Genomic DNA, 22,244 nt, shown 5'->3' on the forward strand with positions numbered 1-22,244 from the left:
TAGTACATAGCAGTTCATCTGGGAAGGCCTTCCACAAGCTAGAGCTAGTAAATATCCGCACGGCACAGCCCTCATCCCCTCAGGAATGTCCCTGCTGACTGCCCCTCCAGCCGTCCTGCTGTCGGCTACCCGCAGCTGGTATCACGTTCTCTCCCGGAGATGGTCACAACGAATAACCTTTCTTAAGAAAACTTTGCATATGCCACGCTTTGCCACACGCCGGCCGGTCACGGCGACCCGCGGCGCACTCCCCGCGGGGCAGCCCCGGGCCGACCGGCAGAGGAAGCATCGGATTCCGCTGCCCGCCTTCCCTTTCCCTTTCCTCTTTCGCCGTCCCTCTTCCTCCTTCTCCTTCCGGGCAGCCGCGCAGCCGCAGCCGCGGCGCCGGGGCCGGAGCGCTCCGAGCGCCGCTGGTGCCGACCCGGGCCCGGGCCCCGCCGGGGCCATGGCGCGCTGCCCGCGCCGGGCGCTGGGCGCGGCGGGGCCGCTGCTGCCGCTGCTCTGCGCGCTGCTCCGCGCCGCCGCCGACACCAGCACCGGCCGGGTAGGTCCGCGAGCGGGGCCGGGCGGCGCCGCGGCTGCCACCGGCGTCCCGGGGCCGCGATGTGCGCTGGGTGTCTCGGGGTGGGCCGGAAAGCTGGGCGGGCAGCGGTTCCTCCGCCTCCTCCGCCAGAAGATTTCCATCATCTCCCGCAGGGCCGGGCTGAGCTCGGGTGTGCGGGCACAGCTCCTCCGGCCGTGCCTCGGCAAGTTGGGACCCGCCGGAGAAGCAGCCGTGCTCCTCCAGTGTGAACATAAGCTTCGGTCTCCGGGAGCAGCTTCTCGGAGTGTCCGGTGGCCATCGGGGGGTGCCCCGTTCCCGCTGCCGCCTCCGAGTGCGGTCGGCAGGGAAGGGGTGTACGCGGGGGCAGCCCCGCTCCGGGCTGTTTTGGTTACTGTGCTCTCGCTGCTCGAGAGGAGCTAATGTTGGTTATAATGGAGTGTCCCAGCATTGTTGTGCTTGTCAGAGGCCAAGGCAGGGATAACAGATGGTCTTGGAGCAGTTTTGCAGCTTGGCTTTGTCTGAAGCCATTGGTCATGTCTGTGTTTAGTAGCGTTGTATGTGCCCTCGATGAACTTTGGCGTGCCCGATCCACGCTCTCGTATCGCTTCCCTACCCCGTCGGGAGCACTGCCTCCAGCTCTGGGGCTCCTAACACAACTCCATTAAGGAGCTGCTGGTCCAAGGCCAGAGGGGGCCATGGAGATGTTCTGACAGCTCGAGCTCCGCTGCACTGAGGCAGGCTGGGAGAGCTGAAGGTGTTCACCTGGAGAAGAGAAGGCTCTGAGGAGACAGTACAGCCCCTTCCAGTGCCCAAAGGGGCTCCAGGAGAGCTGGGGAGGGACTTTGGACAAGGGGCTGGAGGGCAGGACACAGGGACTGGCTTCCTACTGCCAGCAGCCAGGGTTAGATGGGATATTGGGAAGGAACGTGAGGGTGGGGAGGTCCTAGCACAGGATGCCCAGAGCAGCTGTGGCTGCCCCATCCCTGGAAGTGTCCAAGGCCAGGTTGGACAGGGCTTGGAGCAACCAACGAGACCATAGTGGAAGATGTCCCTGCCTATAGCAGGGGAGTGGAATGAGATGGGCTTCTAGCCCTTCTTTGATACTTTCTCCTGCTTTGGAAGCAGGGCCCTTCCCTCTCCCTAATGGCTTCTGGCATCTTCTTGTTGCCACAAAGAAACAGGGATTGTTCTTCCACTTTTGCTTCTCCTGACTTGAGCCCCTTTCCTGCTGCTGTGTTATGTTAAGGGAGAGCAAGCATCTTCCCTCCCCCTTCCCTGAGTGATCATGTCAGTGGGAGAACAGGTCATGCAGATGATTTATCAGTGCTTATGGGGTGAGGACTGTCCTGTGGCTCAGAGCGATGGGGGAAAAGCTTATAGGATATATGCTGGTCTCATAATAATCCTGGTCTAAGAATTGAATCAACCAGAAGAATGAAGCGCTAGGGAGTGTGCGTGAAAAGTTATGGGGAAAAGTTCAGGAAAACAAGTTTTCATTCTACTACTGCTATTATTATGATTGTTGTTGTTCTTATTGTTACTGAATATTCTGATTTCTCCTCATATCAAAGTGAGGGAGGGGAAGACAGGAGAGGAAAAAAAATCCTGAATAATTGTATGTTTTTGAAAATGCTGTCCTTAGCATTTTGACAAGTTTGATATGCAGTTTTATATAAGGCTGCAATTTAGGGTGGAGGCAGGGAAAAGGGACAGAACTCCTTGAGGAGAGTTGGCTGTTTTCCTGTTCTGACAGTTGGCTGGTGTTAGCTATTAGCTGAGGAAACACCCACCTAATCAGGTTGTTCAATTTTTTGTGTGTGTTTTAGGTTTTTTTGGGGGGGTTGTTGCTGTTGTTTGTTTGGTTGGTTTTGTCCATTTGGTTTTTTAGAATTAGTCCTGTTCTCATTGCAAGTGCAAAGGTGAACTTGTGTTTCCAGGGATTTCTCAGGACTTTTAAGCTGTTTTCTTGGAATGATGGTCCAGAGACAGCAGTGGGTAGTGGGCTCTTGGGAGCTTGCTGCTGTGGGGACTGAGGACTCTCGTGATGGCAAGAGCACAGGGTGCACAGGAAGTCCCTGGAGCAAGAACAAAGCTTCTTGGGCATTTCTGGTGCTCCAAAGACTTAAGTCTGCCCCAGTTGTTCAGATGATGCTCATCTCTAAGTGGCAGGTCTGCCTTGTCCTGTCAGGACAGGTGATATTAAGCTGGTCTTCAGCCCTTCCTAGGAATCGTCTGATATTACCAAACCTAACCAAAAAAAGAGAGATGGCTGAATATTTTGGGCTAGTTTGTCACTTTTTCTTTTGAGGAAATGTTCTGAACTGTTATGTTGAAAAACTTACTGTGGCATCTTACCATCTGTTTCTTTCTTTTTCAGGGTTGGTTAAAAACTTATGGCTACTTACTTCCATCTGACAGCCAAATGTCTCCCTTGCAGTCAGGAAAAGCTGTGCAGTCTGCAGTTGCCACTATGCAACAGTTTTATGGAATCCCAGTAACAGGAGTTTTGGACCAGACAACTATTGAGTAAGATTAATCTAGGCTGTTTTTGTCTTTCTCTTTCTTAATGCACTGTCATATTTCAGTATGAAATATGTATTTCATACTGACAGTATTTTTTATGAGTGTGAGGAGAGGCTCTTGTTACTGTTGTTCTTTGGGCACAGATCCCCATTGCTCCTGCACAGTCAAAGTGTGAATCCTGTGAGCTTTTGAAAGTGGAAGGCATCAAGGGTTTAATTTACTTCCATCTCTGTCTGAATTCAGGTTAAAATTCTGGCTCCAGAAACGGCTTCTAATCTATTTCCTAATTAATTTGATTTGTGCATCTCCACAGATGTTATTTGTGGAGATCCATAGTTTGAATTGAAGTGAGTTATTGGAGTCTGATTACAGTAGTCAAGGCTACTTAGCTGACCACAGTTGCCATTTGTTGGACATTGGATGTTCTCTGCTCTGTGTTGGCCATGTGTTGTTATTTGTGATCTGGGTTTTGATAGCTCAGAAGCATTGGTGTAAATTGCCAGGGCTGGAGAGGATTTTTTTTTTTCATCTTCTCTTCAGTGTGGGCTCCAAAGAGTGGTGTGGCAGTGGCTCCTTGTCTGGCTGCCAGGGTGTCGTGTAGTGGCTGGATCCATCTGCTGCTGGTCTGGGGAGCATCTGCTAACTAAAGCAGAATGCAGAGAAGGTCTTACTAAGGCTTTCTGGGGAAAAAAGCGTCTCATGGTGAGCAAAAAGAGAAAGCCCAGTGGAATTTGCTTGGGCCCTGCCTGTTTGTCCCTTGCCCTTGTTACATTAGGAGACCCTTTCACAGCATGCTCTGCCTGGTTCCTCATCTCTCCTCATAGAGCACACTGCTGGCAAAAGGGACATGGTAGCCCAAAAGAAAGGGCCATAAAGTAACCAAATAATGTAAAGAAGAAAGTTGCTTGGTTTTATGCCTTCCAGACTGCAAGAAGAGGGAGAAACAGAAGAAATTATTGAATTGGACAGGAGAGGATCCTGCTGGACAAGGACTACCTCTCCAGTGAATGTAACATTCCCTCCTTTAGCTCACAGGAAAAGCCCCTTGTTCTCCATTGAGGGACAGAGAAAATCCTGTATGCTTTTCAAATGAGTTGAAAACAAAGTGCTTTCTTTTTAAAGGTGGGGATTTTCCATCTGAGATCTCTTTGCCATTAATAACATGGTTTGTAGGTGAATGCTGAAGCAGAGCCATCGAGCAGTGCTGTGTGTGTGCAGTTGGTGTGTAGAAGCTTAGACTTGGGATGCTGATGATTTGGAAAGGGGTGGGGAAAGAAGGGGCTGTGATATTGGGGTGCTAGTTTGGAAAGTTAAGGAGCTGCTTCTGCTGCCTTGTGGGTGACAGGGGAAGGGCACAAACTGTGAGTGGGAGTCCCTGCTTTAGTAAGTAAAAGTTTTTCTGAAAGAAAGAAATGTGTTGCCCACATTTTATGACTTTGTATTTGTGGGCAGGGCTTGATCTGCCCATGAACACCCAAAGGCTGATGAGTGAAAAACCCAGATGGTTCCCTCTTCTGAAACTCAAGTCTCAAAAGCTTGAGACCTCAGCTCCAGCCAAACACTGGTGTGCTTTGGAGGCATGTTGGGCTGCTCTGCCTCCATCTGTCCTGAGCCAGTGGGTCCATATGTTGTATGGCAGGGGGGAATTTGCCTAGAATTTGCATGAAGAGAAAAAGAGGTCCAGATTGCTGTTAGCAGTGAGCCTGTCGTTTGAGCTGGAAGGGCATCTGCCTGGGCTGTGTTGGGCTGTCACTTCCTCAGACCTGGTTGTGGAAGCTGGTTGTGGAGTAGAAGGAAGAGAGCTGACAAGGCAGGCTGCCTCCAAGGGCTCTGAATAACTTGAGCATTTACTAAGTCATTGTTTCAGTCTGTGTTAGGAGTTTTGAGATTGCAATTAGGAATTTTTCTGTCACTTGCGTCAGTGTCACAAGTTCTGTCTCTTTAAAGTGACTTTAAGAATCAGAGTTATTTACACTTAGTATGGAAGCCTAAAGTTTCTCATCTCCTTTCCCACATGCCCTCAGATCTGGAGCTTGCTTTTTCCTCCAAGATTGGTACCCAAGCATGTGGAAACCACCATGCAGGTACTGCTAGTGGGAGAGGAAAAGAAGCATCACCACAGGTGATGCTTTTTAGTACCCAAAAGGAAGTTTGGGTGGGGATCCATTCAGCAGAGGATATGTAGTTTCCTGTAAAGAGTGCAGGGAGAATACATAAAACAGCCTCCTCAGACCCTGCAACTGATGATGCCTCAGCAAATTTTGTGTCTGCCTGCAGCTGGTGGGTTTGACTGTGGTTTTGTGAGCAGCTGAGCAAGGATATAATCCTGGAGTGTGCTGGAGAGAAGGCACAATTGTGCTGAACAAAAGTGGTGATTTGTCTTTGTCATGGTCAATCCCATGGCTTTGGAAGGAACCAAGACATGATCTTACTTGTGTGAAGAGTCTTGTGCTTTGTCCTGAGCCTGTTGTGCAAGTCTCTCACCTTGGGCTGCACCACAGCTGTTTAAAGATACCACTCCCACCAGCTCAAGAGTAGGGGATTGAGAGTGACAGCTCCCTCTCTTTAGGAGAGTCTTGTGAAAGGCTTGGAGCCTGAGCTGGGGAGAACAGCTGTATCTGGACAAGAACTGGATGTCACTGCTTTTGGAAATGGCTTGTTTCCTGATGCCAAGCAGCTGGAGGAATGCAATAGTCTGTGCCTCAGAGTGCCAAGTATAAATTTTGATGATGCAGTGTTACTGCTGTTCCCATTTAAAAAAAATAAGGATGGGGGAATCAACCCTAAGTATCTGAATCTTGCTGCAAATAATTGTCTTTTGTTGTTTCTGATGTGATGATTTCCCCTAGAACATAGAGTGGGGTATTCAAACTGCTCAGTAGAGAGTGACTATCATAAGGCTCAGCTACAGATGATTAACAGCAGCAAGCTACAGCTTTGTGGATATTTTGCCACAGACCTGCTCTGCTGAGAGGAGGAGAGATGGCTGGATTTGTACCATGTGATTAGAGCAGGGCGCATATGTCTGGGAAGTAAGTTGAAGCAGGGAGCTGATCCAAATAAACATTCTCAGCTTGACATTAGCTCAGGCTGACGACAGCTCGGGTGCTGCTGAGCTCCAACCAGGTAGCTGAGCTCTGTTCCTTGGCTTCAGACAGGCAGTATCTGAGCTCTGGAACAAACTGTGGAGAAATATAGGGGTTCAGACAGGCCTAAGTGAAATTGGGTTCTTATATAGTTTAAATACTATATAATGAGGAGTGAGGGGCCATGGGCAGCGTGAGTCTCAGTAGCTCTACCTTGGAAGCTTTGGCTCAAGAAGTGCTTGAAGCCCCAGGAGTTGGGATTGCAGCTTCCTCTGGAACAGCCCCATGCTCTTGCGCCTGTACCTGGAGCTGGCAAACGGGCAGGGAATTTGGCTGTTGGAGGGAATCCACTTTCTGTGGGGTCTCTGTGCAGTTCTGGCTTAGATAATAGTGGGCTGAGCTGTGTGGGGGTGAATTCATGTGGCCAGCTGGGCATGGGCAAGTGTTGGGAACTTGGCAAGGTGTTCTTACAGGAAACAGATGCTGAGGTGTGAGGTTGTGCTGGTGTGTCAGCACTGCCCTGGACAGCCCCAGTGACTTCTCTACACATGCAGGCTGGTTTGGTAGTACTGCTCTGTTAATTCTTTATCTTCTGGATGATACTAGTAAGGATAAAACAGAAGGTCATTTTCTGACTACAGTCAGGGCCTGATGATGGTGATGTTCAGACTACTGGAGTTCCCATGAAGCTCAGGAGGTGAAAACCTGATTCAGACTATGGCTGGTGTAAGGTTATGATGAAAACATTGTGTCATAACACGTGAGTGGGACTGAAAAAACCCCTGAAAACTCAGGAAATATCTGGGAGCATACAGGTGCCAGTAAGCTTGAGGTCTCTTTAGGAAAGTGCTAGAAGCAATGCAAAAGAGCACAAATAAAGGACACTTGGAAAAACACAGTGTGTTCAGGTTGAATTGATATTTTGAAAAGCAAATCTTAGATGTACTGCTTTTCTTTGAAGGTGGCAGCAGTTGTGTGGGCAAGACAGATCCAATTTCCACAGGTTGCCTGGATTTCTGAAAGATGTACAGTGCTGATAAATGTGAGGTGATGTAAGTGGGGAAGATCTGTGCTGGCTTTATATACACAGCTTGGGTTCTTGTCAGGTACAGTGCAATGTGTATAACAGCTCTCATTTGCTCTGTTCTTGGTGGGGAGACAATGACAGATGACTGCATTGAAATTTATAAGCAACCAGAATTACAGAGAGGAAGTGGAATCAGGAAAGGGCTGCATGGCTGCCTGAACAGGGAGCAGGTGTGTGGGTTCTGAAAGAATTTTCTGGCGAGGCACAGTGTCTGTGTGTCTGGTTGGTTTTAATTGAAAAGGTGTCCTGACAAAAAGTCTTGTAAGCCATCTTCTGGTGATGGGAGACTCTCCCTTCCTGAAGGTCTGGGGTTAATATTTTTTAGTGAATAAGATGTACATTGTTTAGGCACAAGCGTGGACTACTTGCCATTGGCTGGCTGCAGTTGATGGAGGAATGTCTGCATTTGGAGGCCAAAAGTTGTCCCCTGGGTAGCCAAGGATGTGGGAGAAACCTTGCTGAGGAGGGGAGACAGAATTTGGTGTCCTGTGAGAAATGGGCCAGCAGTGGCTAGAATGCTTTTCAGTGGGATGTCCTGCAAAGTGTTCTTAAGGGCTTTGTGTCCCTTGCCTTTGCCATCAGAGTGAGTGGATCAAATGCATGAAATGCCTGAAGAAGTCCAGTGGCTGAGGCAATGCCAGTCTGCTTAGGGAGAGACTGTGGCCAGAGACTGCTTGTGTCATTTCTGGACTCTGCTCTGCTGTCCTGGGATACACTGCAAAGTCTCAAAGGATGTGACTGGGGGCCTGTGGAGACTAGTACCTGCAGTTCCTCAGTCTCTGCCCTTGTCTCCTTCCCAGCTGCCACATGCACTGATGGGCAGATTTGTTCCTCCATAAGCCACCTCTGGCTTCTCTGGACCACGTCCACATGAGCAAGTGTAATTTGAGGAACAGTCTGTTTCTCCTTGATTCTGTCAGAGAATCATTGAAGGAGCATCTTGAGTTCATCTACTCCAACCCTCTGCTAAAACAGGGACATCTAGAGCAGGCTGCCCAGCACCATTTCCAGTTGGGTTTTGAATATCGTCAAGGATGGAGATTCTGCCACTTCTCTGGGCAACCTCTGTGAGTGTTTGACCACCCCCAAGCTACTTTAAGAAAGGAACAAAAGATCTGTCAAGGCTGGAGGTAAAGCAGGTAGGGAAGGAGGGTGGACTTCTGTGATAATACTGCCTGGATCTCTGTGCAAGGGACAGCATCCTTTGCTCTTCCAGTTCACTTGGCAATAGAGTCTAGAGTTTCCTACATCAGGAGTGACATCAAGAGTCAGGGGTTATAGGGAGAACCTAATGGAATTTGGTGTGTGTGACCCAGAGACTGGGGGGATCTGTTCTGGTCATTCCAGGTAGAAGCCTTAGTTATTGTCTGGGAGGGTTGTGTTTGCACTTGTTCAGTTTTACCTAGTGAGGTATGAGCTAGGTTTTTTTCAGTGGCACAGGACCACTTTGTCAAATGGAGAGTGGATCCAGTAGGTGATAGGTGAATTTGATCCCAGGGGACACCCAGCTGCGATTTTGATTTGGGTCTCTTGTGGCATTATCATGATTAAGCTCTTGTTGAGCACAGGGACTAGTGAAGTGGTTTTGGTGTGTGGATTGCCAGCAGAGGTGGGTAGCACAGCCCTGTGCAGAGGATAAACCTGACAAAGGAAGGACTGAACCCTTCTTGGTGGCAGCACTGGCCATCTCTCAGAGGTCTTCCAGTCACCCCCTGAATTGTTTGGAATCTCTTTTCCAAACTCTTAGTGTAGCTTGTTGTTTTTTGCCCTTTCCTTGCAGGTGGATGAAGAAGCCTCGCTGTGGAGTTCCGGATCATCCCCACCTGCGCCGCAGCCGGAGGAAAAAGCGGTATGCACTCACGGGCCAGAAGTGGAGACAGAAGCACATAACCTACAGGTACAGCCCCCTCCCTCCCCCTTTCTGATGGGGCAAAAATGGTCTGTACTGGTTTGGCATGCAGAATTTGTAAGTGCTTTTAAATTGAAACTGGATCCTCCCTGTAATGTCCAGTCTGGGCTTTCGTTCTCAGAATGTGGTGGGGGAGAATGCTGTCAGAACCCGGGCGTAACTGAAGAGTCTCTTATCAATTAGAAAATAACTGATCAGTAAAGGCACCTGGATTGCAGCCATCAGTTGTGTAATTTTGGTAGAAAAATCTTAGTAAAAGGCCCTTTTTCTTCTGTTAGAAATCTAAGGCTCTAGCCTTTAGATCATGGGTCACTTTTAACAAACCATTAAAGCAAAAGGAACATCACTGTTTGGGGACGAGATGCTTTCTCCTTCTACTGATTTGCAACATTTATTTTTGCAGAGGTTTTACTTTTGCTCCTGTAGTAGAGCTCTTGCTTTTATCCAGGCTTAGGCCAGCTGGGGTGAGCTACGGGTGTCAAGGGAGGGTTGCAGAGGGGCAGTTGTTTCCCAGAGAGGTGTTCTGAGTCAGTCAGGCTCGGAGCTTTTGGAAGGCAGTTGCTGAAATATGGTCGGTGGAGGTTTCTGGCAATAGGAATGTCACTTCAAATTAAAATTAACTCACCCTCTAGTTGAAATTGCAGCCTTTTAAATTTTTTGGAGGGGGAAAGGAGATTGCAAAGGAGTGAAAATTAGAGATGTAGTCATTAAGGAGGAGATCTGGGTAAGACTAAGTCAGAAGGAATGTGTGGGGTGAAGAGGTAGAAATGTGAGTGACCAGCATGGGAAAAGTACCAAAAATGTGTAGGAAAGAACATGATGGAGTGAAGGAAAAGAGGATCAGAAACTGGGGCCCTCTGTCTCTTCTGCCAAGAATTCTGAGAAGGGAGGAGGATGCTTCAAGTAACAGTGAAGGGCTGCAGAGACTGGGAGGAGGGGCTAGTTCAAAGCTTCCACCAATAGTAATTGTTTTAACTCAAATTGTAAAGGGACACCTTCTGTATGCAAAGGTCTGAGAATCAGATCCTTCTTCTAACCTTTTTCTGGACCGTAGGGGAGAGGGGTATGGAGACACATAAATAAAATAGATCTTAAGCATATGCATGGGCAAGAGAAGCAGCTTGGCAGATGACTGCACTGCTGCCCTTGTCAAACCAGTAGTGTTTAGCTTTCCAATTTCTGTATTTGTTGTGTGCATTCAAGTGATGGGTGTCTTGATTCACTTCTGAGTGTGTTACAGTGGGTTTATATTAAATCAAGCCAGCTTCATTAAACACTGAAAATTGTTCCCATGACATAGATACTTTATATTCCCCGAGTCAAGCTTAATAGATCATGAGGCTATTATGTGCACATGCACAAAACATCTCATGAACAGCATTTTTAACATTTGGTTTAGAATTATGGGACATTTATGTGCAGTTAAATGCCCCTTACTCTCCCCAAACTCTGTATCTTTAGCTCTCATGGACTGGGCTGTACAAAACTGGCAGATCCATCACCCTTATGAGCTCTAGAATATTTTAAGTGGTTTGGAGAAGGAAGCAGGTCATATAAGTAAGGTTGTGTAGTTTACTGGAAGTTTGTTTCTCAAAATGAATTTTAGTGGTCCCTTTTTTTTCATGTAGTAGATTCCATCTCAGCATAACTTCAGACAAAATCTGAAGTAATTAACATTTTAAAAAAAATTTACTCACCTGTCTGCACCCAGATTTGCAAGGTTTTTAGGAAGTGATCCAAAATCAACCAAAGAATGATGAAGGTTCTTGTTAAGGAACGTAGAATTCAGAGCAGGGTGGTAGTTCTGTTGGTAACTTTCTTTGTAGCAGCAAAACTTTCCTACTGGAAGTTGAAACTGTGTGGTTGTGTATTGATAAGTCTCAAATGTATTCTGCAAATTGAAACATCCCTTCTTTCTCATTCCCACAGTGTCCACAACTACACCCCCAAGGTTGGCGAGATTGATACGAGGAGAGCCATTCGTCAGGCCTTTGATGTTTGGCAGAGAGTGACACCACTTACCTTTGAAGAGGTTCCTTACCATGAAATTAAGAATGACAGAAAGGAGGCAGATATTATGATCTTTTTTGCTTCTGGTTTCCACGGAGACAGTTCTCCATTTGATGGAGAAGGTGGATTCCTGGCTCATGCTTACTTTCCTGGACCAGGAATTGGAGGAGACACTCACTTTGACTCAGATGAGCCATGGACCCTGGGAAATTCTAATCATGATGGTAAGAGTGCAGGTCATCTTTCCCAACAAGGATAAGTTGGTTGCAGACACACTGACAGGCTTTCAGCTAGAAAGTATTTGCTTGGTGGAGCTTTCACCTCCCATACAGTGGTTCACATGCTTTCTAAATACATATTCTATCTTAAATGGGAAAATAATAGTATTAATTTGTTTGTGGCTGTGCATGCTGTGAATTTTAGGAGTGAACAGAACAGTGTGTCTGCTGGCTTCTTACATCTCTCAAGATTTGGGCCTTAACTGCTACAAAACCCACAACTCTGGGAGGAAAAAGATGAATAAAATAGTGTTGAAATTGTATCAAATGGAATACTTTCCAAGGCCAATTAAAGTTAGTTGTAAAGCTGAATAGAAAGTTGAGAGTAAAGACATTTGAATTGCCAATTTGTTTTGATCCATATTTGTTTTCTCACACTCTGGAATTCCTTATCCTGTCAGAGTTTGGGGCTGGCTGATCAGTAAAGGGAGACTGATGATTGGGACAGCTCTTTTTATCTGATGAAGCACGAAGAGTTTCTGCATCTTTCTAGCTTTATCTTACTCTCTAAAGGCAACGAGCCCTTTCTGTTCTGTTTTCAAAGCTTTGATTGAGGATAGTGATGCCTTGTAAAAAGTTTAGGCTGATAATCAGAATTTCATGGTGGCCTCACAAAATATCTCTCCAATTTCCACAGTCCTAATGGTTTGGGAAGAACAAGGTGTCTTTAAGCCTTCAGGGATTCAAAATCATGTTTTAATATTTTGATAAGGACTGCAAGTTTACTTGGATTGTAAATATGTCTTGATTTTTAAACTATATAAAAGCAGCAGTGTTGTTGTGCCCATGATGCCTAAGGACTATGCAGAGGTGATGTCTTTCATAGGCCAAACAGTGTTGTTTTAAAAGAAGAAAAACTTTCAGGCACACAAGCCGCCTTCAGAGCTGGCTTAAAGGTGACAGCTTGCTTTCAGACTGGATTGCAAATGGGGAAAATCCCTCAGAGTTGTGAGTTGGTATCAGATGATCTCTGACAGGAAATGGAGCTGTCAGGTTCACCAGGGAGTGCTGACTTGTAGGAAAGCAGAGATGAGACGATCCTTGTCTTTGCAGGGAAAGGGGAGCAATGTTTCCTGGCATGTGCAAATGACTAGAGGAGGTGTAGGCTGAGAAAGGGAGGTGGGGTATGGAGAGGGGGAGAGTGTGGAGACTGTGGGAAATGATAATGTGACGGAGAAGCAGTGTTTTGCTGCCTTGAAATGTTAGGAATTTTTATTCCTAGGTTTCTGGCTGGAGGGCTCCCTCCAGGATCAGGAGTGACAGACAGGGACTGAGTGGTTACCATGTGAGAGCTGCAGCAGTGAGGCGTGTTTGTGTGTGTCAGGGCTCTGTGCCACTTCATTCTGGCCTCAGCAGTTATTTGAGCTCAGCTGTGGGAGTGTGGGAGGCCCAGGTGTTGGATATGACTTCCCAGGAAAGCTCATGTATGAGACCTGGGAGTGCTGATGTCTGGGGTAGAAGGTCCTTGCAGGAAGGTGGAAGGGAAGGTTTTGACGAGTTGTACTTGCTTTTTTCTAGCCTCATTTTCTGCACAAAAGACTTCCTTCTGAGATAAGCTTTGCAAGGTTGGGAGGCTGCTTAAAGACTGGCAGGGATGGCTCTGCAGAAAATATTCCATCCCTTGGTAGGATGTTCCACCACAGGTGGTCACTTCTTCCAGGATTTTTTTGGATGCATATTTTAGGATGGTGTTTGAGTGCAGTGCATACAATGAGTAGAGTGTCTCTCTTTTTATAAAAGCTTTTTTAATGCTGTTCTTATCCATGTGGCTCTTTCAAAAACATGATGTATTTCTCTGCTGTTCTGAGTGACTGTCATGAGTGGTGTCCTCCAAGTTCATGAATTGGTATTTGAGGGGCTGGTGTGCTCTTTGTGTAAGAATTGATAAAGGATTTGAGATTTGCTTTCCAGAGGATGTCACCTGTGCATTTGCTTTCAGATTACTGTGCTGCATAGACTGGGCTGCACAGGCTCTTTTGAAAAGTCACCACTGAGGATGTTGAGAATGGTGGGGTTGTATTTGACCCTTCCATCTGGGGCAGTGTTGATGGTAGAAAGGGAATTTGATGTTTTGAGGGTGATAGGGGAAAGGCTGTAGTCAAAGCATTATAGACATGTTGTGTGAGGAATTTGGTTTTGCCTGCATCCTTTTCTTTGGTGTGCAGTTGTGAAGGTGTTCTGCTTCCTCACTGGGTGATCCAGGCCTCTTTAGGGAGGGGTTTCCTTCTGTTTCACTATTCCTTGTCACTGGAGCACTCATTTGCTTCAGGTTCTCACCTCTGATGTCTTCTACTTGAAATGCTTTTAGGAGGGCTTTGAAGAGTTTCTTCTTGTCACAGGTTTCCTGCTCAGTTCACTGCCAATTTTCATTGAAAATAAGTTATTAGAGGGGACAATATCATCTGTTTAACAGGAAGTGTTTCTTCAAACGTGGTCTTGCTTGTCCTTAAGATATGTATTTTGTGGCAACAGGGTTGATCAGTCTCGAATTGAAGACGCCTCAGTGAAAGAATAAAAAAAGCCCTACCAGAAAATCATTAGCAAAGCTCTCATTTATTCACGTGCAAAAAAGGAACTGGTTTGGCCATTCAGTGTCTGTTCAATTATTATAAGAGTCTTGAAATAAGATTGAAGTAACAATGATATCTTTTCATCAACCCACAAAATACCACAGTGGAAAATATTCCACTCCTGACAGGAATGTGTCTTGGTTGAAGGGGAAAATTCAGCCGTCTACCTTGGAGCTCTCTTAGCCTTGCAGTTGTGAAGGTAAATCTCTTGTCCACAGAGCAGAATGCTGAAACTGGTGCCGCAGATCCTTAGAACATTTTGCTGACCTCTTACCCATGTAGTTTTATGACAGTTACTCCAGTCTGAATCCTTGCTTTTGTGGGTCTGCATCTGTTACACTGTATTGTGGCACCTGCAGAGGTCCAGTCCGTCTGTGCTTGGAAGCAGCTGTCACCCCCCAGAAGAGCTGCTCTGCAGTCTTCACTAGCAGTACAAATTATATGGATAAAAGTGAAATTTTTCACATGAAACTTCATCCAGTCAGGGAAAATAAGAATCATTTGAGCAGATCTTTCTATGCAAACAGCCATGTCCAATTTGTACATGGAGAATGTGGTGTGTCCTGTTGATGAAAGCTTCTGTCTTGCCAAGAGGCCTTGTGGTAATCCACTGGGGTTATTGACAACTTTATCATCCCAGCTAGGATATAGTTAGTTGGGATTTACATACTCATTATCATTTTGCATCGTTATTATTATACTGATTTTGCCCTTTTGGACAGCATGGCCACTGCCATGTCCCTTAAAATTATTGGTGTAATCATAATAGCTGGGATGCTGTTGGTTGTCCCCTTGAGCCCTTGGTAACAGGGGCACATGCACCAAGCCTTCCGTTTTCTTCTGCTGTGAAGAATGACCCCTGCACAGGCTTTCAAAGTGAATGCAAAGTTTCCCTCCCCATGGATATTAGTTACAGTTCCACTCAGGCATTCCGTTTCTTTAGCAGAGGAAAACTGTACTTTCAATTTATGGTTGCTGATTTATCTTCATAATTGTACTGCCTTTGCTGGCATTCTCCTAAGTAAGCTCTGGAAGATTAATTTAGATAATCTTATGATGAAGATGGACAAAACCAGGTAGGAAGCTGAACTCCTGGAGCAGCTCTTATTAACTGGGACCATGGGATAAAGAATTTGTTTGTTTTCCCGTGATAATGTTGATGAGAGCAGCTGGAAGCATGAAGCAGAACATTGGAATTTGGAGGAAACAAGGGAAATCAGAGAAGTGATGCAGCAAACAACATGCAACTGGCAAAGAGGGGGCACATTTAGAGATAAATCATCTACACAAGCACACACGAGGAGCAGCTGGCATGGTCACAGTGGTGGGGACTGACCTCGTGGTTCTCCTGGAAGGTGCTCTTCAATAGGAATGAAAGCAGCTCTTGGCTGCCTAGCTGGTCCCAGGCTTGTTAGGCTTTGGTGCCTGGCGCATGGAGGCAGGTGAAAGCTGTGTTTGGAGTCCCTGTCCTTCAGCAGGACCTGGGCTGTGGCTGCTCCCTGGCCAAGGGGCCCCTCTGGGCTGCTCAGACACAGCCTTTGGACACCTGCGCGTGTCAGCACGGGCTCAGTTCCCAAGTGCTGGTTTTGTCAGAAAGAACACCAGACTTTCCTCTCCTTTCTTGAGGTTTTGGGCATTTTTTACTTGAAATGTGCCGTAGCAACAGCCAGGCAGGCTTTGAAGTGCCCACCTCAAGACTCACAACACCGACACGTTGCTCAGGCAGCAAAAACCTGAAAGGGGTGAACAGACTTGGCAGTGCTGGGGTTTCTCTCCCTTGGCTCCTAACTTGGCTCAGGCAGAGAGGAGGTGCATGAAATACATTATTAGCTGGCCAAATTAAGTACTTAGTAGCCTTTATGTGGAAATAATCATTATAGATATATGTAACTCCAAAGACAAGTTGAAAAGGAATCCTGAGTGACTGAAAGTTAGTTCTGTCAGTTTAAATATCCACATGGCACATAACAGCTCTTACACACCTCTGACAACTCAAACATTATTTTAATCCAGATTAATTACAGAAAGTAAATTTTTATCTCCAGTTTAACATTACAAATAGTATTTATAATAATCCCAGGCAAATCTCCCTTCTGGTGTTTTAAAAGCAAAAATACATTGCTGTTATGCATGTCACTAACACCATACCACTAAATCTGTGGTGTCTGTCAACCCCCTGCAGGTCGATTAGAGAATCTTTTTAATACTAAAGTGAGGTAAGACCTGGGGTATCCATACTCTGCCGGGGATCACTAGATTTTATTTCTTTAACCATGCCCAGAGTTGGCCTTCAAGACCCTCCCTATCACCTGTTGTCACGTGGCATTGTAGGTGGGAGTGTGCTCAGGGCAGCCACTGCAGCTCCTTCAGGAAACACCAGCAGCTGATGAATTATTTCTGTACCAACTCCAGTGTGGCTCAGCTTAACATTGTGTGGTCACTGTACAGACCATAGGGTTCATCTTTCAGTGCCTCTCTTCCACACCTGTAGCAAGTTTTCTCTGTTAGTGTTGGATGACCACTGTGGCAGCTTTTTAGATGTTGGCAAGAAACGCTGAGCTTTGCTAATATCAAGTAAACAAATCTTATAATTGTTCCAACTGATCGTGTCCCCCACAGATCCCAGTGGGTTCCTGCGGAGGCTTCTTTGGAAAGCTTCCTGTTCATGGCTTCTGAGAGAAAGCCAACCAAAAATACTGCCAGAGTTTGCAAAAAGCAGTATGGGAGATGAGATTTCACAGGTCACCTTCAGTTAATTCAGTGCTAATTCAGTGCAGGAGCTTCTGCAGAAGCTCTGGAGGAAAAGGGCCTGCACCACCTTTGGAAAGGTCCTGGCAGCCACAGGGCAGAGGAACTGGACAGCTTTTTGCCTGTGATTCTACCACAAGGAGTAGCATTGTTTCAGTGGACATCTATCTGAACAGCAGAGCGAGCACTCCTGGAGTCACCATCTGGCCATGGCATATGCTCAGGAACCTGACCAGGTTTTTCAGGACAGCCAAATATTGTCTAGGCTGACGAATGTGAATATTCAGCAAGGATATGAAGGAGAAAATTTTGATTAGGGTAGCTAATTTTGGAGCTTACTGACAGCCAGTGATCATGACGTGCCTGTTTGGGGGAATGCAGAGCTTTAAGCCAACATTTCATTTGCTGATCAGTGTGTTCAAAGCACTGTCTTCACTAGAGGTTTACTGTTTTCTGTCCTGGCAGTATTAACATCACAAACCTTCTTGATTCTTTGGACATTTGTATCCCTGTAAATGAGATGAAACCAGGGGAGCTGGGCTTCGTCAGCCCAGTGAGGAGAAGGAGGATGGGGAGGAAGCATCTAATAAAACTCTTCCACCTGAGGAGGTATTAGAGAGAGGAGGGATCCGCACTCTCTTGGAGGTGGAGGAACAGAAAAAGGAACAAAAGGCAAGGGGCACAAGTTTCAACAAGAAGAGCTCCACCTGGGGTGTCAGGTACAAACTTCTTCATCTGCAGAGTGGTAGAACTCAGATGCTGCACCTGGAGAGGTTGTGGGGACTCCATCCTTTGAGGCTTTTGGAACATGGCTGGATGATGTCCTGAGCAACCTGATGTAGTTTTGAGATTAGCCCTGCTTGAAGCAAAAAGTTCAACTTGGTGGCTTCCAGCCATGCCTTTCAGTCTACATTTTTCCATAATTCTTTAGCACTGCCATAGACAGAATTTGAGTTCCTAGAACTTGAAAGCAAATTGTAGTTACTTCTCATGGCAGCTCTGAGCCATAACAAGGTATTCAGCTCATAAAATTCTCTGTTTCTGTCAGCTAGTGTCCTTCTAAAACCAGGACTGTTTAACATTGAAATCTTTCATGAGGGAGGACTGGTGATGCTCACAGGTGCGTGAAAAGGTAGCTGGCAGTATTTTTTGCCAGTTGCTTGATCCTTTTGAAGAAGCACCTCTGACTGTTCCTTTTTTTCATGCCTGCATGTCCAAGGTTTCTGGAGCATTGACTAGACTAATCCTATGAACGTAGAATGTATGTTAGAATATCCAACAGATTCCCTGGATTAAAGGGGATGTATCAGTAGGTTTGGCTTTTTCTAGGTGAAAACTAGTCATACAATTCTTCATTATCAAAGACTTCCAGGTGTTTCTAGTCACTTTGGAAACATTGATGGCTAAACATTATTTATCCTATTTGTTTTGTTTGATTACACTTGTGATATTTTATTTTATGGGGCGAGGGAACTGAGAGGAATGCAGAGTATCCAGCTGTAGCTTTGTTTTTGTGTTTGAGATTTGCATTGGCATCCATTTTCCTAGGTTGACTCTCTGCTCTCTGCTTGCTCACCACTTACCTGACTTGTGCAAGTGCAGTGCCTGCTTGGAAAAGAAAATGCACCTTAACCCCTGTACCTTCAGCCAGCAAATTGCCAGAGCTTGGTAGTCTTTTCTCCTTGATTAATTCCTGTTTCCTCTGCGTCTTGCCTCGCTTTGTCTCATTTCTTTCTTATTTTACCACTTTTTCTCATGTTCATTTTCTATGGAGGTACTGAGACTGGCAATCTACAGAGTGTGAGTAACTCACAAGAGAGAACATGTGTAATTTTTAGTGCTATTTGGCTGCTAAGTCGATTTTTAATTTTCTTTCTTTGATTTCTCAGATACAGAACATCTCCACATCTAAAGAGTTTTGTTCTAACAAATGGCATTTTGAATCCATCATTATTTTTCAGGCTTTTGACAGTGTTGTTGAAAATGAGCATCAGCGTTTTCCAGAGCAAAAACCAGAGCTGCTTTGAAGTTACTCACGTGTCCCTTAGCACAGAAGACCTGGAAGGCTCTCACGTACACGTTGGAAGTCAAGTGGGGCATAAATTGTATTAAAATTTCAATTTATTCTCTCAGGCTTTTTGATGATACATCACCAGGTCATACTGTTGCTTGGTATTTTGTTCATTGAAGACCAGTTCTGTGTTTAATCTCCAGGACATACCTACTTAACGCTGGTTTCATCCTGTAGCTGCTTGGAGAGAGACTCCATCCCATAAGCCGGAGCTCTCTCACATCCTGTGCTAATGTTGAACAGATTTGAGCAAGGATATAGACACATGATTTCAAGAAAGCCAGCCACAGTAAAAAGAAATCAAATCAGGCAGCTTAAATCAGCAGCAGTTTGAGATTGCACCCCTGTCCTGTCAACCTGAAGGAGAAGAGAGGAAGCCCATCAGCACATGGGGAAGATTTCTGTCTTCACATTCTCCTCTCCACCCCTGGACAGCCTCTCTGTAAGTAGTGATTTCTTTTGGTGTGTTTGCTGTCATTCTTCAAACGTGGCAGTGGCTTCACAATGCAGGCTGGATTTTAAAGCTTGGCAGTCCTAGTTATTGATTACAGTGGGATTCATTAATAAGGGTCACCTCCAAATTCCAAATTTTCAAAACACTGTACTTGTAAATACACCTGATGGTACTTGTCAATACCTGAAGTTCACAGTCTTCTTTAAAGAAAAATATTATCCCATTGCATTTGTTAGTAGTCATTCAATATACAAAGTAGAAATATAGTTATGTAGGTATTTGGAGTCCTATTGATTTATGTATAATCAAAATAAAGTATTTTACTTCTTTTAACAGAGAGTGAAATACTCTGGGATTCACAGGAAAGAGCCAGTAAGAACCAAAATGGTGTGTCATTCCCTTAAAAAGGAAGGGAAAAAAAAGTGTGGAAAAAAAACAGGTCACAAGAATCAAGGTGAGCCAAAAAGTCTCTTTTTATCATTTTCCTTTTATAAAGCAGAAACTGATGATGTGAAATGAGCCAAAACTGAGCCATGTCTTTAATAAAGTTGTGGCATTCCACTTGCTGAAGGGCAGAGGAGAAAAACAACAGGCCATCAGGAAGAAAAAAAAATAAAAATAGAGGAATTCTTGAAAAGAGTTTGCAGGTCATCACGGGCAGAGGTGGATTGTAGCATCAGGCAGGGAAATGGCACCCAATACTTTGGATTTTGACATCACACATGAGCAGCAAACTTGGGAGGTGCTTAAATTTCTTCTTTCTTTTCTCTGCTCTTTCTGAAGGAGAGCTCACAATTTGAAAACAGTTTGACTAATATTGCCTTCTCTACCCAAATCCACCAAGAATATGACTCTGAGGAGGAGATCTTTTCCATCCCAGCTCTCTTGTGTCTCAGTCCTGCTCAGTCTTTACAGCCCCATCAGGAACTTCTGTGTTAGGGGAGGACAAAGACAGAAAGTCTCCTGCTCTAGAGAACACCCTGGCTGTGGCACAGAGCTGCTCTTACAACTTCCACAGCAACACTTGCTCTGTTGCCAGCATCAGGAATTAAATATTATTTCAACCTGATGGGCAAAAAAGTATTCCAAATGTCACAGACTGGATTGTCCACACTGCCTGTGCCACGTCCTGGGGTTTTTTAGTTACCTTACAGTGTTTCCACAGCTGGGTCAGGACTGAATTCTGTCAGTCGACTCTTCTGTATTTAAATACTTTTAAAATACAACCCATAGCTCATTTTCAAGACTGATTGAATGAAGGTCATACCTACATTTCTTTGTGTTTCTATGATTTTTTTTTTTTTCTTTACTGTTTTACCATCTGTTCTACCAAATTCTCTGCTGGTATAGGCAAATAGGAATTCTCATTTTGGGTTTAGTAATTCTTTGATATTGAATTGTTTATGGAATTACAACCTACATTTGTGAAAGATGGGTTTAATTTTTCAGCAGAACATGCTTGCTCCACTGACTGTCAGGCTGCTGAGCAGCTGAAATGGCACAACTGCCCCTCTCTCTGGCTGCCACTCTCTCAGTTTTGGTCTTACCATTCCAGACCATTAGTTTGTATTTTTCCTCTGAGTTTCTACAGGAGCTTGTCCTCACAGTCCCTTCTGGCATGTCAAATAAAGCCCAGCTTGCACCATTGGTAAGGTGTATAGAACAGCTGCCAGCCCTGATTTGCGCACTGCTTTTTGGGCAATAAAGGCAAATTACCTTTCATGTGGGTAACATGATGTGTTCTTTGTCCTTCTGCAGTCCCTTGGTCTCGTGGGGATCACTTTAACATGGCTGTGGTGCAGTTGCTGTTAAAACTGCAGGTCACTCCTTTCTGCAGGGAAGCTGTTCAGACACTTTTCAGAGTTTTCAGTAATTCCTTAAGAAGCAACACATAACAATAATTGCTTCTGAACAAAGGAACACCTGTATTTCTTTTTAACATGTATTTTCTTCCTCTCTAGATAGAAAAGCTGTTTTCCACAGAATTCCACAGAGCACTATCACCCTTTCTTCAGGGTCTTCAGAAGATTGGAAAGCTTTCCTTGAGCAGAGCGTGTCGTGGAGGTGAATGGAGGAGCACAGACAAATCACATGTTCTTCTGCTGGACAGCTCAGACCTACCTCAGGTCTGAAGATGCAAGAACCAAGGCATAGCTTAGAGTAGCCCTAAAGCTTCTTTAAGTTGTGCTTGGGCAACAGTTGTCTCTACATGGCTGTTGGGGTAGAAGGAACATAAGCATGTTTAGTTCACGCCATCTCCTCTGTAACTACCTGAGCCATGCTATTGTCACACACAGTCAATCATCTGACTTCTTAAGGATCATTCTTACTTTAATAAAATTTCAAAATACAACCCTCATATGTCTTTTTGTGTCTGAGTACACTGCAATATGTAGATTTGTTGGTAGAGTGATACAGTTCATAAAGGATAAAACTAGCATGACAAAGAGCAGAGATTCAGTCTCTTTTCTGCTCTTAATCAGATATGCAACATTACTTGTGCTTCTGTTGTCTTAGAAGCTGTGTCCTGCATTTACAGTCCCCGGTGCTCTCCAGAGCCTACCCACAGGCACAGCTGTGCTGAGGGATTAACACTGATGGCAGTGACTGATAGCACTGCCCTGATGGAGTCTGTGACCTGCTGCTGTGTGCTGACAGGCATTTCAGCCACCTGCAGGAATTATTCAATGAGGTACGTAGCCAAATAAAGTCTTTTGGTATGGATTTCCATAGTTAAAAGGAATGACACTGTACAGGAAGGCATGTGCTGGCAACTTCACAAAGCAAAGCTGTCTCAAGGTGTCTGTTACCTATTGATTGGTTTTTCCAGAGGAAGATTAAAATCAAAGAATCAGGAGGGGTGGAGTTTGAGAGTTGCAGGAAGTTCATATGTAAACAGTGTATCTATGACTCCAGTGTTCTCTGTTGCAACAAAACCATGTGTTTCTTTATTCTGCAGGGAAA

At 45.3% G+C, this 22,244-nt stretch overlaps 1 protein-coding gene across 2 annotated transcripts; it reads left to right on the forward strand.

Moving 5' to 3' along the window:
• Positions 1 to 85: 85 nt before the first annotated feature.
• On the forward strand, positions 86 to 21,639 carry LOC132335903 (matrix metalloproteinase-24-like). 2 transcript variants are annotated; one of them, XR_009488767.1, is made up of 7 exons: positions 86 to 544; positions 2,922 to 3,070; positions 9,021 to 9,137; positions 11,079 to 11,383; positions 18,970 to 19,268; positions 19,617 to 19,734; positions 21,242 to 21,639. XR_009488767.1 is itself a non-coding variant. In XM_059862871.1 (5 exons), exons 1-5 carry the CDS (start codon positions 86 to 88, stop codon positions 18,722 to 18,724), a joined length of 1,038 nt encoding a protein of 345 aa, XP_059718854.1. In that variant the 3' UTR covers positions 18,725 to 18,884. The 2 variants fall into 2 exon arrangements, 1 of the variants encoding a protein (XP_059718854.1); XM_059862871.1 differs by lacking the exons at positions 18,970 to 19,268; positions 19,617 to 19,734; positions 21,242 to 21,639 and adding an exon at positions 18,717 to 18,884.
• Positions 21,640 to 22,244: the final 605 nt, after the last annotated feature.

Source organism: Haemorhous mexicanus, chromosome 18 (genome assembly GCF_027477595.1).
Source record: "Haemorhous mexicanus isolate bHaeMex1 chromosome 18, bHaeMex1.pri, whole genome shotgun sequence".
NCBI lineage: Eukaryota > Metazoa > Chordata > Aves > Passeriformes > Fringillidae > Haemorhous > Haemorhous mexicanus.